The sequence below is a fragment of the Syngnathus typhle genome, linkage group LG11, assembly GCF_033458585.1.
Source record: "Syngnathus typhle isolate RoL2023-S1 ecotype Sweden linkage group LG11, RoL_Styp_1.0, whole genome shotgun sequence".
NCBI lineage: Eukaryota > Metazoa > Chordata > Actinopteri > Syngnathiformes > Syngnathidae > Syngnathus > Syngnathus typhle.
This window is the reverse complement of record NC_083748.1, coordinates 7980888-7997522: the sequence shown is the minus strand read 5'-3', so window position 1 is coordinate 7997522 and position 16635 is coordinate 7980888. Positions and strand designations below refer to the sequence as shown.

Genomic DNA, 16635 nt, shown 5'->3' with positions numbered 1-16635 from the left:
TTTTTGTATTAACTCGGGGGTGGGCACATTGCTCTTTTCTCTTACTGAGCAGCTGTTCTGAGCATCCTCGACCTCGGCTCTTCATCCCTTCCCTCTTTTGTGTGCATGAGTCGAGGTCAGTGCAGTGCTCTTTAATCCTACCAGTCTGATCCCCGTCACGTTTCACCTTCCTCACACTCAACCTAGTGCCCCGCTGCTCCGCCATATCAAGCCAGCATCCTCACCGCAGTATGTTTCTATTTACTAGCCCGGGTGACACCTGAAGACGGACGGCCCTGCCTGTCATATCCGTGACTTCTTACAAAATCCCATCAAAGCACAAACAGACATTCTCCGGCAACTCGGTTTAATCACTCCCCCGCCCTCGCTCCCTCGGCTCGTCAGTCGTCACTTAGCCTGGCGAAATCCGCACTGAATTACAACCGGACCGGCGGCCATGTGTTCTTAGATTCCCGTGCAGTTGCAATCCCGTACTCGGCGCTATTTTTAAGCTTCCCAGCTGGCACTGCCGCCGTCTCCCCTCCCATCGCTGCCACAGTTGTGCACACCCTCGCAGACATGTGTGTACAGGGTTGGTATGAAGGCCCTCTTGCCTTGACTATGTCCTTGTACGGACATATGACCCACACACCAGCAGGCCCCTCTGGTGTGGCTTTCCATTCCCGGAGCCTTGTCCTTAAACACATACTGCATTGCCCTCAAGTCAAGATCACGACCCGCTGCACATAATGACCACTGCTTGTTTTTGCATGTAAAAATAAACAGTGCTTATAAACACTTGAAGCGTATGGCGCACACGTGCTAATGTATAAGGCATGATCACGAGCCATTTTCACGTGGGGCATAAATAGAAATTATTAGTGTATGCTGCCCTTAGTTTGCTAAATACACTGCAGGCAGTCCAGTGTACATGTCACCGTGGCCGGGATTAGCAGTGAACTCTCCAGCTTGACTCTCAGACGCATTGATCAGTGGAGTGACCTTTAACCCTAAGCAGGTCTTTGTACGGATCAATTTTTTCAAAGCTCCATGAAAATTATGCAATGAACAAAGGTTATTTCAATACAGACCAATGGAGGAATCGCTGACAGTTAATTTGGTCTTTTATTTATTTGAATTTCTTCTAACCTGAAAGGACCTGCCTCTCTTTGATAGGAAATTAAAGTCTTAGCTAACATACTGCAATTAACTGCTTATATTTTTACGTTAAAATGGCTCCTCGTGAAAACCGTTCATTATTTATGGCTTTCACGAGGCCTTTGCTCTATGGTGCACATGTTGTGTGTATACGCCTTCATGACAAGGTCTTGATTGTGTTGTTGCCTTAAGCAAAACATGTGACCAGCAATCCTCAAAGTATAAAAATTACAACCCAGCCCCCCCCAAAAAATCAATTTCACAACTGTGAGTCACAAAGCATCCTATTATTTCCTGACACTGTTAATTCACTAATATAGCGCTGATGCTTCATGTTCAGCCAGCGGTAACACAAACATGAACATAGAGCAGAATCACTGAATTATTGATGTGGCGTTGGTGGGCCATATTCAAGCGTCCCCTTCAGAGGAATCCGTGGGAGTGTGTGCGCTCTGGCGGGAGGGTCACAATATAAAATACGATCTTCATTTTGGCTCTCTCCTCAGTAGGTCAGTGTATTTCCTGTCACAGGCAGACGGAAAGTAGCCCTCCAAAGTCTGACATGGAAAAAGCTCTCAGCACAACAATTCACCCAGCAGCTGCTCCAAGGGAGACAGGGATGAAAAAATGACCCCGGTCCAGTCGTCAAAATGTTGACCTTGTTCAATCACGTTTTTTTATCATGTGAAATAAACACAGCACTTTCTGTTGTCCATAGATTTTGCTTTGTTGATGATAAACTGAACAAAAAAATAATAATTCACTCGTATTCGAAACGATTATCTTTAACGGCAGAACCGTGCTTAGACACCACTGGTACAACCCCGTTCAACAATCTTCCACTCATTTTGATATTAATTGATGTTCAATACAATCAGGCTGCACAACCAATCACAGCTCAACTTTAGTAAATTGCTGAGCCGTGATTGGTTTTGACCACAGATCTGGCAACTGTGATGTCAATTAGTCCACGCAGAACTTATTTGTTTAGTACAAATAAAAAAAATGTGGTTGGACATCCTCATTAAGGTTGATAACTGATGTTGCAACATGGCGGCAATGTTCCTCAGACTTTCTTTCGAGTGTTGCCGTAGGGACCTTCCACCATTTGGGTCTATTAGAAGGACTGGAAAGATAAAACCAAAACACATCAAGCACACATATACTGTATATCGAGTTATATATAGTAAGACAGACAGATAGACAGACAGATTCATCCGTGAAGACGGAGAATGAGTCACCGTCTATTCCAGTCGGGGGACTAATAACCGGAATAACTGGACCAACTAATGCCAACAGAAAGCTAGCTGTATTTCTTATCACTTGTAAATAAGCTCGCCTTCTCAACCACTCGCACATGTCCAAAGCTCCTTCTCGAACCTGTGAGGAAAGTCAAACGATGATAGGTTGAGTGGGCAAAAGGTCCCACGACAGCCAAACTGTGTGTGATGGGTTCAACTTGTCAAGACGTGCCCAGCTGTGGCGTGTGAGCTCGGCTGTGTCATTGGGTGATGCAGGACCAAGAAGTAGACTGCAATCTGCTGTGGAGCATGTGAGGACATGTGTCTGAAAGGGTGTGTGTGTGTGTGTGTGTTTGTTGGGGAAAAAAGGACAGTGAGTTAAATGCACGCAAGCTAGCACGTCCCGCTTCATCCATTTACTGGTAGAGTCAGCTGTCCCTGTGGTCCACAGCCAGAAGCACCACACGTACGTCTCTCTCGTGTGTGTGTTTGTGTGTATACACTCGCTGACCCAGGACTATGTGAGTTTATTATAGTTGTGTGGGCGTAGCTGCATTGCATGCTTTCTAAAGTTGAAAACGGGGGGGAGAATAGAAGTGAAGTTGAGCTTGTCCACTTGCCCTCATTGCCATAACATCAGACAAATGAGATTATCAATGCTTTATAACATGCAAACAGTGCAACAAAACCGGCCTTCGCTGATGACCTAACCCTAATACGAAGCACTGACCTACATTCTAATGACTTGTTCCAGGAAATTTGAGTCATTTCTCACTTCCTTCATTGAGTCGATTCTCTTTGTTAGCATTTCTCTTAGATCCACTGCTCGCTAACAGCATTACATCTAAATTTTTGGAAGTCAACTAATCTCTAGGAATAAATCACGTCCAGTGTGTTTGTGCTACTTTGTTGTTTTGTTTTTCAGCGAGCATGGCAGCGGTGAGATTAGAGCACAAGTCAGTATGCCAAATGGCGACAGGTGAGCTTCGAAGCATATGGTCAGAAAGGTGACTGGGTTGCTGCGTAATGGGATTGATCTAAGCTTCTTTGACATGACGAAGGAAGACCTGCATTGAGGAAAACATAACAAATAGTGTGAAAAGCATTACCGTAATTTTCGGACTATAAGTCGCGGGGTTTTTCATAGTTTGGGTGGGGGGGGCGACTTATACTCAGGAGCGACTTGTATACATATATGTTTTTTTTCACTTTTTTCGGCATTTTATGGCTGGTGCGATTTATACTCCGGTGCGACTTATAGTCCGAAAATTACGGTAATTATAGTTCCATTCTCTTTGGAGTTTCCAGAAACTGTTTACTGCAACTTAACAGTGCTGCCAGATGTTTTAGCCTGAATTGTGTGTATTTTTAGATAATAGTTGACTGGCTGCACAATTTGAGGGATTCTTTTCTCGGATACAGTTACAGAAGCATTTAGACAATCTTCGCAGTAAATGATTCAGTTGTCACTATACCTTTAATAAATGTCAACTGAAATGAGATGTGTTCCATGATCGACGCTGTAGCCTGCCTCTTACTTAGCTGGGTTAGCCTCCACATCAATCATGAATCAAATGAGGTCACTGGAGTACTGCTGTCTTTATGAATTCTTGATGCACCACTTGTGCAGGTGTTCCTTCTGAATTGGCATCTGAGTGGAAAATGTCATCATTCTTTTATTAGCACACTGAAACTAAAATGAACGAAAGGGTTGATGTGGTGGTGTCGGGGGAAAAAGACTGACGTAGTAACTACTGACTACCTGAGATAATGATGTCTGGGTGATTACACAGCCTCCACAATAACTGTGATGGAGGTAAGGTTGGTTGCTCAACTGGTTGTTGCACATGACACACCAGCCTGCACGAAAACACGAAGGACTCAAATGTTACGGGATACGCTGTGTAAGCTGAGCAGGCCGTCGCTCATAGGTAGATTCCGAAAACTTTGTACGCCTGCGGGTAAGGATGAGACTGGCGTTTACAAAAACCTGTTTGACAAGTCGCAACTCGGCTGTCGCGCGTATGAAGTGACGCCGATAAGCGCTTTCGACAATTAGTCATCGGCTTTTTGCAAGCACATCGGGAATTCTACTTGTTTGCTTCTGCACCTGTGATGGAAAAAAAAAAAAAAAAGTAAAGTGGTAAAAGTACAGATTCAATCCATTCTTTTGAGAAACTATGAAAAAAAACGCGATTTATAGTCCGAAAATTACGGTAATTAAGCGCCAAATTCATTTGATGGTTGAAAATCCCTTACTGGTAATTGGGGGACTAGGGATTGAACAATGTGTCATACTAAATCAAGGGCACAGATTCTGTCCCCTTATCTCACCCCGAGAGCTTATTCAGGTGTCCGTGAGCATCGCTGGAAACTGTTTCATAACCAAGGTGTCAAATGACAAAAACATTCATCTTGGGCTAATTGAGTCAGCGTGTGCTTTGACAATGGGTCACATCTCTCCACCAAAGAGCATTTGAGATACCTCCGGCCATCATGGGGAGGTGTGTGCGGCCCGGCCCTCTAGATGAAGTATCGCGGTACCAGTCAAGGGTCCCCACTTGTGAATGTCGGGCCCTCATGCCACCGTTCCGAAGTCTGTTTCTGACAGTTTTGCTAGAAACACTTGAGTGCATCTATCGGAGTGGCGTCAGAGTGGAAAATATTCACCATTGTTTTGTTAGCACGCCAAAATGAATACGAGCCAAGGGCCTACGTGAGGGTGTTAAGGGAAAATTAGTGACGTAATAACTACTTATTAGCAGAGATAATGTCTGGATGATTACACAACGGGTCTAAATCTTCCTTCCCACAAGCATCTACAAAACTGTCTGATGGAGTTCAGGTTGCATGCAGTTAATCTCCCCAAAGTGTGATTGACCCGGCGTCCAGTGAATCATTTTGATACTGCTATTGAAATCAGTCAATTGGCACTCAGTTAACAACCATTTTCATTTATTTTTCTTAAAAAAAAAAACTATGACAACTTCGTTTGGTTACTTTACATTTCTCTTCTGGTCGTCACTCAGCAGTTAACTTTTTAAGATTGTGATCTCATGCTGGAACAGCAAACATCTTGCTACTATACCGCACACCACGAGTACAACATGACAGCATCCATCTTGTCTTCTGAATCCCGTGTTTGGATTTGATTTCCACTTGACATTTTGGGAGTGACTCGCAATCGAAACCACTTCTATTCAAACAAACAATAATCAACAACAATGGAGTAGAAATCCCTGACAGTTTTACTTAGAAAACAAGGGATGAGATAGACAAGTCTTTGAGCAGTGTGGTCCATACAACATGCACCTGACTACTTTGTAGATTTGTGTGTGACTGAACAGCACCATAATTCAATATATATATTATTGGGTTGACAAGGTTCCCTGGCCTAGATGACAGTACAAGGGGGAGGAGGGGAGTGAATCTAGGTCAGATTGTGGAGCACGCAGGCCGGGCCCCATTTGCGGCGCCGCTGCGTCACGGCAACACAACTATACTGTACGCAAGCGGCGCTCCCCAACCTTTAATGCGCTGCAGAGTGGACGTTTCAACAGACAAGCGAATAAACTAAATCAAATGGTTGCATTTACAATGCTCTGTCAGGCAGAATGGAATTGTAATTAGTGGGAGCTCTGTGCTGATCTTGGCGTAATTTCTTTTATTGTGTCATCACTTTTGGCGCATCAATGAGTTATAACACCGCACCTTAGGTAGGACTGTTGACATTGTCTTTTTAAATCGTTTTTCCTTATTTGGCTTTTTTCTTTTCTTTTCATTAACATTTTGAAAGAGGAACACTTTTTTTTTTTTTTCTTCCAAAAACAATAAATGATTCTGATGATCAATTATTCATTTGTTCAGTCTCTCTGTGCAGCTGGCTTGTGGTCTAGTGGTTGGGGAACCCTGCTATATAAGATTAAGGGATGTATCAAGTATGTCTCCCTGAGAAACATGCCTTCTAATCGGTACCACAGAGGGCCATCTTTGCTACTGGCTCTTCTCAAGAGAAAGAAAATGGCTCATAATTATCACATTCGGTAACATTAAGCTCGTGTTTCTTTTAAACGGTATTCCACCCTCCCCGGTAGGGAGACGTGAGCTGACATTACACTGTTAAAAAACAAAAAAAACAAGTGCATTTTAGTGGTCCTAAAACACGACTATATGGCTTCGGGCAGGAGGCTAGGTAGGAGCCAGTAAGCAAAGTGAGACCATGACACTTCATCTTCAACCTTCAGGACGAGGGGACTTTAAACATACGTCGATCGCTCTTCGTGTCTCCGGCAGTAGAAACCGCCAAGCCGAACATGTTCACGCACACACTAATGTCACATATTGCCTAGCACCGGGATTAGGTAGAGAGTTCGATGAGAAGAGGTGGAAGGTTATTGCGGAAACTACATGATGCTGTCGTCAAAGTGTTGCCTGAATGTGTCAGTGTGCTCTTTTGGACTGCAACTGTTGACTGAATAAAGCTTTGTCTGCTAGTGAGCTAAGTCGGGAGTTTGTAGCCCTTTTAACTCCTCAGAGCGTTTGATAATGCAGAGTGAGGCATCTGAGTGCGGCCAACTAAAAACACTCGCGTGGGAACAAATTCACATTAAAAACACTCACACCTTTGTACAAAGCATGATCTAAATCAACGACTGTATAGAAACCGCACAGCCGCCTGGGGAAATCTTCTGTAGAAAAACTTAATGAGAGGTTGTTGTTTTTTCCTTGTGTCGTCTCTCGTTTGCTTAGCTAATATCAAAAAGCCAAAACTGGGGTGTCGACACCGCTCAGTTAAAAAAACAAAGGACAAGCGACCATTTTAAAACCTAGACTCCACTTTCTCCTGCGCTCTGACTCCTCCTGAGAAGTGCAGAGGAGGACGAAGGGGAGGAGGGAGAGAGGAGATGAGTGGCGCTCTCTCTCTCCGTCTGTCTCTAAGTGACGAGTTTGGGTAGGACTGTGCGAATAGGTATGGCCTCGCCTGAATCCCCCAACATGTTGCTTCTCAGTTTGTTGTTGGCAGCGGCGGTGCCCAGGCCTGATCCCCCCTTGGCTGTGATGGAAGGGAAGGATGTGCTGTGGTGATCCCCGGGGAGGCGCTTGGCGGGGGCCCCTTGGCTCCGATCGGCCGCGGGCAGCGATTTGGGCAGCCGCCGATAGAGCCAAGGGTGTCTGAGGGCCTGGCTGGGAGTCAGCCGAGATGACGGGTCCCAGTCCAAACACTTCTTGATGAAGTCAATAAAGGTGGCATCCTCGCAACCTTTGAGCGCAGCGCTCCACTCTTTGCTAGCCGGAGGGCCTCTCAACTTACCACGGCGGGAGCGAGACGCCGTCAGCACGGTGGCCCCCGTGGGCAGGGTGTTGGATCCGCAGTAGCGGGGGTGGCCCTTGGAGTTGATGAAGGTCTTTACTCTTTTGGCCTGATCCAGAACCTTCTGAGGAGGCATGCCCAGCAGCTCCATGACGCAGGCCAATTGGTCGCCTTCGTCCTCTCCGGGGAAAAGCGGGTAGCCCGTCAGCAGCTCGGCTAGGATGCAGCCGAAGCTCCACATGTCGATAGGTAGGCCGTAGCGAGCGCCGAAGATCACCTCGGGAGCTCGGTAGAAGCGAGACTGGATGTACGTGTAAACGCGCTGGTGCTCGAAGCAGCTGGAGCCAAAGTCAATCACCTGGTGAGAGAGGAAACAAGACGGTGAGCGAGTTAGAGAAAGAAGTCGCCGGCGGGCCTCGTGGAGCAGGTGCGCTTGAATACCTTGATGCCGCTGCGTCCCTGCTGCTTGAGCAGAATGTTCTCAGGCTTGAGGTCACAGTGGATGATTCGGAGCCTACTCAGGGCTTCCAGGCACTGCAAGATGGAGTGAGCAAACTTCCTGACCAGGGGCAAGCTGAAGCCCTGGAACTTGTTGCGCTTGATCAGCTCATAGAGGTTCATACTGAGCAGCTCGAAGGTCATGCAAATGTGGTTGCGGAAGGTGAAATGTTCCAGCATGTGCACCACGTTCATTGTGCCGCTGCGGTCCTGCTTCCGCAGGTGCTCCAGGATACGGATCTCCTCCTGCGCCTGGCGGTGGAAACGCTTCTCATTGCGGACCATCTTCAGAGCCAGGTGCTGCTGCAGTTTGTGATCGTAGACTTTGGCCACCTGACCGAAGCTGCCCTTGCCAATAATCTGAGGACAGCAAAAGGGAGGCAGATGAATAGGGCACTGTAAAGATCTGACACATTGCCTACACGTCTGCAAATACATGCTTTTGAGCATCTCCTCTGCCTTACCTTGAGAAACTCGTAGCGGTAAGCCAGGTGGTCATGGGGGACGTTGATGTAACCACCTTGCTCGTCGTCATATCCGCAATTGTTGCTGCCGCCGGCGACGGCGGACCTCTTCTTGGCGTTGGGTCCCACGAAGTAGACGTCCGAGTAGGAGTGGATCTCCGTCTGCTCAAGGCTGGTCAGTTGAGACCGGTAGAGTCTCACGGCCTGTTCTGGCGTGAGAGGGCCACACAGCTTGGTCGTGTTCCCTCCATTGGCAACCACTTGAGAGCCAGAGTTGTCATTGGAGCCCTTATTGGCATCGGAGCTGTGATAAACGAGAGCAGACTCCAGGTGGTGAGCAAATACCCTTCTGTGTTCGTCAAAATGTAACATTTTTTTAAAAAATTCTTTCTTTTTTCCCACCTGTCACCGCTGTGGTCCTTGGACAAGGTGGTGGGTGGTGCTGGCTTACTGGCCGCTTGACCGCTGGTCCCGTTGTTTGGAGGTGCAACCGTGGTAATGGCACTGATCTTGCGATTGTTAGCCGAGTCCTCGTACAGATACTTGACCTTCAGCTGGCCACCTCGTACAGTTATCTGATCCCTCATCACACCCTTGTTACTGACTGCCTGAAGAGGAGGAAGAAGAGGCAATCAGATGGACCCAACAGGTTTCAAACAATGAATGCACATGAAATTGGCCCACTCTACAACAAAACCTTCAGAATTAGAAACGCAAAAGGAAATATGGCCACGTTGGAAATGGAGCCATGATTCGGCTTCTTGGGATGAGCCGACGTCAGGTAGGCCTACACAGAAATGTTGATGATATCAATTTAGCAGGAATCCATTGTGAAGGAAAGGGAAGGCGTCGCCTCTAATTGGCTGCAGGGTGCAAAGTACGAGCGGCATCAGTTTGTGCGATCTTCCATCAAAGGCTTTGATTAATCACATACTTTTCCACGTAAATCGACTAATCTTTTATTTCTGGTCGATCGTTTGGCGCACCACTAGTCGGAAGTCTTGTTTCTCGACACGCTGACCTACATTTTGACAACCAAAGTAAATATCACACAGACCGTCTGCCATTGCAGAAGGTTAAACCAGTAAAACCAGATGGAGATCCAGTCTGATAGGCAAACCCAGAAACCCCCACCCCACCCCACCAAAACAATCAAACTCGACAAACTTCTGTTTGCTTGTCACAAATATATCTAACAATTACATCGGAACAGATCGTGTGTATGACTGGATGAAGTCATTCACATTTTCAGATTGACTATTTTTGGTGACATTGTAACAATGACAGAACTGAATGTTTAGAAGAGTTTCAGATCTTGTCAGCAATTTCGTTCGACCAACCGCCTGGAATTCAGTCTTTTAAACTCTTGACCGGTGGAAAGGGAAATATCCACAATGAGATCTGCGATCAGCTATTATTAAAATGAGGGTACTTATACAGGCTATCCATTTGAAAAGTAAGCTTTTGATAAATTTTTGCAGTGAATACAAAGAGAATGTTCAGAATTTTGATAATGATCACGTCGGTGTAAACTTTAATTGTATCTTTTAAATGTGGAGATTTTATTGCTATGCACTCATTTTTGCATTAAAAAAATATATTTGTGTATATGTTAACCATTATACATTTTAGTCGTCAAGTTTTCCACTGTGGCCACCCTCACTGCAACCGGTTTGAAATGTTCAGGGGTGGGGTTCACATGCTTACATGCATTTAACCCGAGCTGATATGCAAATTTCAAAACTTGCAAGATCGACGAGCCCACAGATGTGACTGTTCGTTCGCTTCTTAACAATACTTTAATTATGACCTGTGACGAGTGGACTAGGTCCCGGTAGAGAAAAGGTGCCGCACCCCTGGTTTTATTCGATGCAGAGCCGCACCATCGGGGAAATGTACAATGGATGGTGATATTTGCGCTTTAATTAGAAAAAAAGTCATGAAAATAAAAAGCACTGATCCCGCATTCCGGCAAAGCGAGCAACTATAAAATCTTGATTTATATGGCTGACCCTGTGGCCTTCTGCAGCTGTTCTTCCTAAAACTGTACTGCCAATATCATCGATTGAGACGCACATGATGTACGAGCACAACAATCAGTGAGTGACGCGCCAATAGTGATTGATTATTGATCTGGCGGGCCTCCGGGAGCAATTCGGGGTAAAAAAAAAGAGACAAAAACTCACCAAGTGAGCCAAAGGTTAACGTTGTTGAACGAGGGTGACAACAAAGTTCCTCGTGCGCAAAGTGCGACAGATGGAGAGGAGCTTATCTCTTCGCTGTAAGAGAAATGCCTGTAAGCGCGTGCTGGCAGTTGCACAACTCCTCACGTGCAGCAAACCCGCAAAACTTGTCTCAATGCTAAACAAAACAAAAGCTTTTTAGCACCAGCAACCTCAACAAGGACAATCCCACGCACATTTGTTTATGGGCCAGCAATGACAAACGTGGTTGTTAGTTCAAGCGAGCAGCTCTGTGCATTCCAACAAACGGAACTGGGGCGCGCTTCTGTCAGCTACATTCAATTGAGGATATTACCTCGGCCAGCGTGACAGCACATACAAAAGAAGACGAGTGGCTGTGGTAGAATGAACATGCTCTAACCCCTGTGCAGGCCCACTGATGGTGGGTTACACTGCACAGTACAACAGTGATGGGGGGGGGGGGGTTGTTGATTAGTGATTTTGTTTGTGGGTCACATTTTCAAGTCCAATAAATCTTTAGACTTTAAACCACACCACTTTGCCCCTTTTGGCACGAGAGGCTTTAGATATTCATTATAGCATATAAAGCTAGGGAGCCAGCTTGAATCTACAGGCATTATTGATCGTATTTGATTGATACGAAATGTATCCAAGAGGACAATCTTGTTTCATTATAACATTATATGATTGTTGCCAAAGTCATTTATTTATTTTAAATAAACAGTGGCTTGAAAATGACTTGGGTGAAAATGCTAATAGGCTAAAGAAATGACTTAAACGTATGAACCGATTTTTTGGATGGCGCCATGTTCTGTATGCTGAGCACTTTGCACCGTTTTTATGCGAAGCTACAGAATGTAAACACTAACTACCAAACATGTCAATCGAAGGTACTGTTTCCATACTTGTCATACTTGCATAACACCGCATCTTTAGTTTTGTCAAACCGAACCGTGACTTTTGTGAACGGCTCCACACGTCTACGGTAGCTAATCCTCATAGAAGCTTCAGAGTGACAAAAAGTACACGAGACAGGCGGAAGTCAAGGGATGAGCTGATCTCACTGCCATGCAACCGTATGAGAGAAACAGAGTCAAGTTAATGGGATGACAAGAAACAAACAAGGTGTGTGTGTGTGTGGGGGGGGGTATCTCTCCGAGGAACAGGATGTCTGGAGACGCAGACAGGAAACATGGCTTTGTTTGCCTTCAGGTTGTTTGTGTGTTTGCTTACTGCGAGCTTGGGCATGGGGGGCAGGCCAGAAGGACTGTTGGTGTCTGCGTCCTCTTTGAGGATGTGGTCCGTCCTCATGTACGAGTCGTAAAGTCCATCACCGTGACGCGCTAAAGGGGGAACAAACACGGCAACGTGATCAAAGGGAAAGCATCCAATCAATAACGCAGTCAGTCAAGGATGCAGGAAAACGTGGCATCTAATCTCGACGGGAAAAGGCCAACGCAAAGTCCCCTTCATTATCTCGTCAATCGACTGCAATGTTGTGAAAACAAATTGGAGAAAGCACAGTTCCTGAGTCAATCCACCTGATGCGTGTATTGTGAGCAGTACATTGTACCCGAGAGCATGCCAGCGACCTGACCAGCTTAGGTGAGGGCTTAGGGTCCCAGATTGCAAGCGCTGCAAGTGGTATTATTGGCCTAATGGGGGTAACAGATGCCCGTGTGACGACAGCATCTTTCCATCTGCCCGTTCCAGCCTGCTACCAGGTCAGGTGTGCTCCCAAAAGGGGCTCATTCAATAGCGAGGCGTGCGTGGGGGTCACGTCGCCTCATCTGAGATGATAGCAGGCTGAACGTATGAATGAGTCAAGCTCGTAGGTGCTTTCTCAGATGACAAGGGCTGCCAGCTGGCTGTTGGGCTCGACGGTTGTTAGGCAGCGTCCCGCCGCCACAAGCAGCCAGCCGATGAACATTTACATTGCCGACGTGTTTTTCTTCCAGCTAACCAAACTGTGTGTCAGTTTGTGTCCCAAGTCAACAGACCTGCACCGGAACAGATTAGACCTGCTGCTTGGATACCCACGCATTAGACGTGCGCAGCACAGCACAGCAAATATAGGCTTTACGTCTCAGGTGCAAAATATTAGCCAAGCACAGAACCCCATTAGCTTTCTGAAAAGTCCTAATCACTCAGCGGGGGCACAGCACTTTCAAACCGAATCTGCTCGTTTTCGGGGCAAACCCCTAAAAGGGGAAACAACAAAATACAAATGCTATTTCCTCAAAAAATGATGCTGAAGAGATAACAGTTCCTGTTCGTGCTAGATGAGCACATGATAAAATATGCATGGGAAAAAAACAGCAACAAAAACTAAGTCAAACAAGTATCACATGCCTCGCTTCAAATAAACACTCAATTACTACGTGGCTGTATATCTTGATTTTTAAACATATTGTAGTTATTTAATGTGTGTAATGCGATAAAATACTATGGTGTGCCAAGGCGGTCTCATCAAATAATGAGTCAGTTATCAATCACAAAAATAACAGCAAATTTTAGGTGGTGTTTGGATAAAAATGAAATCCAGTTAATTACATTTTTGAGATACAAGTTTCATGTTAGACAGCAATGATGCAAAATGAATTTTAATGAGATGTTTGGACATAGGTTTCCTCACCGAAATAAACACCTTACCCTTAATATAAGCTATTATTACCCCGAATCTACAACCGGGACACTATACAGACTGTCTCTGGCTGTAAAGACCAGTGTATAGGAGGAAATATGACTCAAACATAATGCAGCCGAAACGTGATAGAATAAAAGCTAACTCGTGTTCCTGATAATGTTATCAAGGCATGACCTCGTGCAGGGAGCAAAATAAAAGCGTGCAAGTAAATAAAATCATCGGTGTTTCCTGGAACGTGTGCCAAAACACGGAGAAGCAAGTCTCGTGTTGGACTTCTAAGAAAGAGTGACTCATGTTTCCACGATCAAGACGGCGGCTTGACCATAAAGTGCCAAAACGTGACTGAATCGCGAATTCACAGCCATTTCGATCACAAGGTATTAATGCAAATGCAAAGCGTCGCCCGGAGGTGAAAACTTCCACGAGGGCCTCCTGCTAAAAAGACAAGAAAAACAAAAGCACGACAAAGGATAGACATCAAAGTTGTTACCTGTTGCGATTGGGCCCTCTGGCTTTCTGCTTATGATCATCATGGTTGTAATTAGTTTGTGATGCCAGCATCCGAAATGAAGACAAGTCCCAGAAAATCGTAAAGAAAAAGTTACATGGCCAACTGAGCTGATGGCACTTTTATCGAAGCTTGTATCAGGCGCAGAGTCCACCCAACTGCCCGGAGTTAGTTTTCGAGTTAAAAGTTAGTCCGAACTGCGGGGTTTTCTTTGCCCACACTTGTGTTTTTATTGTGTGGATTGCTAATGTTAGCCGAGGTAGCAGCAGGGAGACGCTGGAGATGGGGGGTCGCTTCCTTCAGCTCGCTAGCCAGCTAGCCACAAAACAAACCGCGTCCGTCGGGAGAGCCGCTCCCTCTCTCTCAAAAAAAACACTTCAAGTCCAAACGGAACAGCTCGGCGGTGTGCTCCGTGCGCCCCTCGCCTTTCTCTGTCTGCCAAACAACTAGTTCCAGGGCACCATTCTCGTCTTTATTCTCGTTAAAGACTTGGTGTTTAGCGAAGGGCGACGCTAACTCCGTCGGGACGGCTTTGGGGGGAGGGCGGGGGGTGCTGCTTCGCTTCGGCTATCCAAAACAAGCTAGCGAACGGTGCTCTCGCCCCATGCTAACGGCGCAGACGACCCAAGTGTGGCCTTTCCCCAGAACACCTGTAGTCAGCGCGGCGAAGAAGCGGCGTTTAATCCGTCCGCTCCACGGTGCGACTATCTTATTCGACGCAGCGATGTTGCTATGGGCGTCTTCGGAGACTCCCGGGGTGAGCGAGAAGGCAGGCGGAGAGTAGGGAGGGCAGAGGGACGGGGAACGGGGAGGGGCTTAGAGGGAACTCCAGGTCAGAAAGAGGAAGGCGCGCCCCCTGGTGGCGCTGAAATGTGCACAGCATTTTGAATCGAGTTCCCAACTTTTGAGCCAATGCTGCTTCTTAGATGAACTGATGAACATTGAATGAATGATAATACTCACAAGCCAATCCATGCATAGGATTCTGACCTTCTAGTTCATAAACGAGCCTTGATCGAAAAGGACCGGTGAAACAAAAAATACAAACCACCAATTTTCCTCCTCTTGTTGGAGCAACCTTCCAACTCACCTAACTTAGCTCCGTGTGATTCCCCCTCTTCCTCTCGTTCACATGCTCAAGGTGGACATCAGGGCACCTGTTTCGAAGATATGGACGGCATCAAGACGGTTGTGACGATGGACCTGCAGAAGATCCCAGAAGAATTCTTTCGGAAGTGTTTAAAGGAGTGGCAGAGAACACAGAGAAAATGCGTTAGCACACTTGTGGAACTCCAATGCATCAACTGAATACATATAATAATAATGGTGTCCTATCACAACATTAGTGCCACCTACACGATAGGATCCAAATTGAGTTTGGATTGTTATTTCATGATTAAAAGTTGTAGTTTGCAGCACTGCGCCACCTGCATGGCAGATGACATGAGAAACAGTTTTTACTATGATGCAATAGAGTTCTACAGTACACCGCTGTCTGTCAACCACAAGAATGCATGCAGTAAAAAAAAAAAACTCTGGTATACCTGGTATTTCCAATCCTCATTAGACTTGTTGGCGGTCTGCTCCCTGCATGCCCTGTGCCGTGTAATGTTTGCGATTACTTTGAGAGTGTTCAGTTTATTCCCTGGAGTTTGTTTCTTCTCTCCTTACTTGCTTCTCATTTTAGTCCATTTTCCCCACTAAAATGAAAGCATCCCTCTGCCCCCGCCCGTCCGTCCGTCCCTGTCTGGCGGTCCGCACTGACTTTGGGGATCGGCATTGCAAGGATCACAGGCCGCATCATCATTGAGTGGCTTTGTTACACAATCGGTGACATCATTCGAAGTGATGAATACAAAGGAATGATGAATTGATTAATCATGGGGTAGTCCGGAATCAACGGGGAGTGCCTCACAGGTAGGATTTTTTTTCTTTTTTTTTATGTTCACCTGTTTATTTTGTCTTCTTCTTTAAACTGGTGAGCATACGGAGTTAGACAGTGGGCTAGATATAGTGAGCAGCAGTGCAGAGGATAGACAGTGGGATCAGGCCGGCGTGAGAAGGGCTCAAGGCTAAATTAAGATGGTGATAGATGCTGGACAGGCGCTGATGCTAAACTAAACTCTTTCTCATAGTTGAGAAAAGGGGACCTGCCTATATTCACTGCCATAAATAAGCATCTCTGAAGCTCATGCGCTTTATTCTTAGCCCGTGGACTTGGGGTGACTATGTGTAATAATCGATAGACGTGCGCTTCTTTCCAAAGAGGTCAAGGTGTAAGTGTCAGCATTCTAAATCACAGACCTGTGAACACGAAATCACAACTTGAGGATTTTGCATGCATTTGCACCAAGGCCAACATGTGACATCATCACCTTCTGTTGTGGCTGATGTTCTGATAAATTTATTCTGTGTGCACACATATGTGTGCATTATGTTTTTAGATGAGCGGGGATTATAGTTTATGATGAGTAAAGTTGTTGATCTGATTTTGTGACGCTTTTAAATTCTCCTTTCATTTATTTGATGTCGTTTGCAACTTTATGGGAAGACCATCTGTGCGGAAGGAATTTTTGAAACCTAATCCCACCTATGGTGTATTTTTGCTCAAGAGTAAATCTGTCT

General features: G+C 45.9%; 1 protein-coding gene across 1 annotated transcript; it reads right to left on the bottom strand.

The window, feature by feature from the left end:
- Positions 1–5316: 5316 nt before the first annotated feature.
- On the bottom strand, positions 5317–14788 carry dyrk3 (dual specificity tyrosine phosphorylation regulated kinase 3). Its single transcript, XM_061290566.1, has 6 exons — positions 13993–14788; positions 12089–12198; positions 9054–9259; positions 8652–8955; positions 8131–8547; positions 5317–8047 (listed from the first exon to the last, which is right to left on the bottom strand). The coding sequence occupies exons 1-6, from the start codon at positions 14033–14035 to the stop codon at positions 7313–7315; spliced, it is 1815 nt and encodes a 604-aa protein (XP_061146550.1). The 5' UTR covers positions 14036–14788; the 3' UTR covers positions 5317–7312.
- Positions 14789–16635: the final 1847 nt, after the last annotated feature.

What these genes read in the sequence shown, in the direction of transcription:
- dyrk3 (XM_061290566.1), bottom strand. Translation starts at nt 14,035, where the DNA reads ATGATGATCATAAGCAGAAAGCCAGAGGGCCCAATCGCAACAG. An exon ending in AGAGGGCCCAATCGCAACAG is followed by an intron (nt 12,199 to 13,992) that starts GTAACAACTTTG and finishes TTCCCCCTTTAG; the next exon opens with CGCGTCACGGTGATGGACTT. An exon ending in AAGGACCACAGCGGTGACAG is followed by an intron (nt 8,956 to 9,053) that starts GTGGGAAAAAAG and finishes CGTTTATCACAG; the next exon opens with CTCCGATGCCAATAAGGGCT.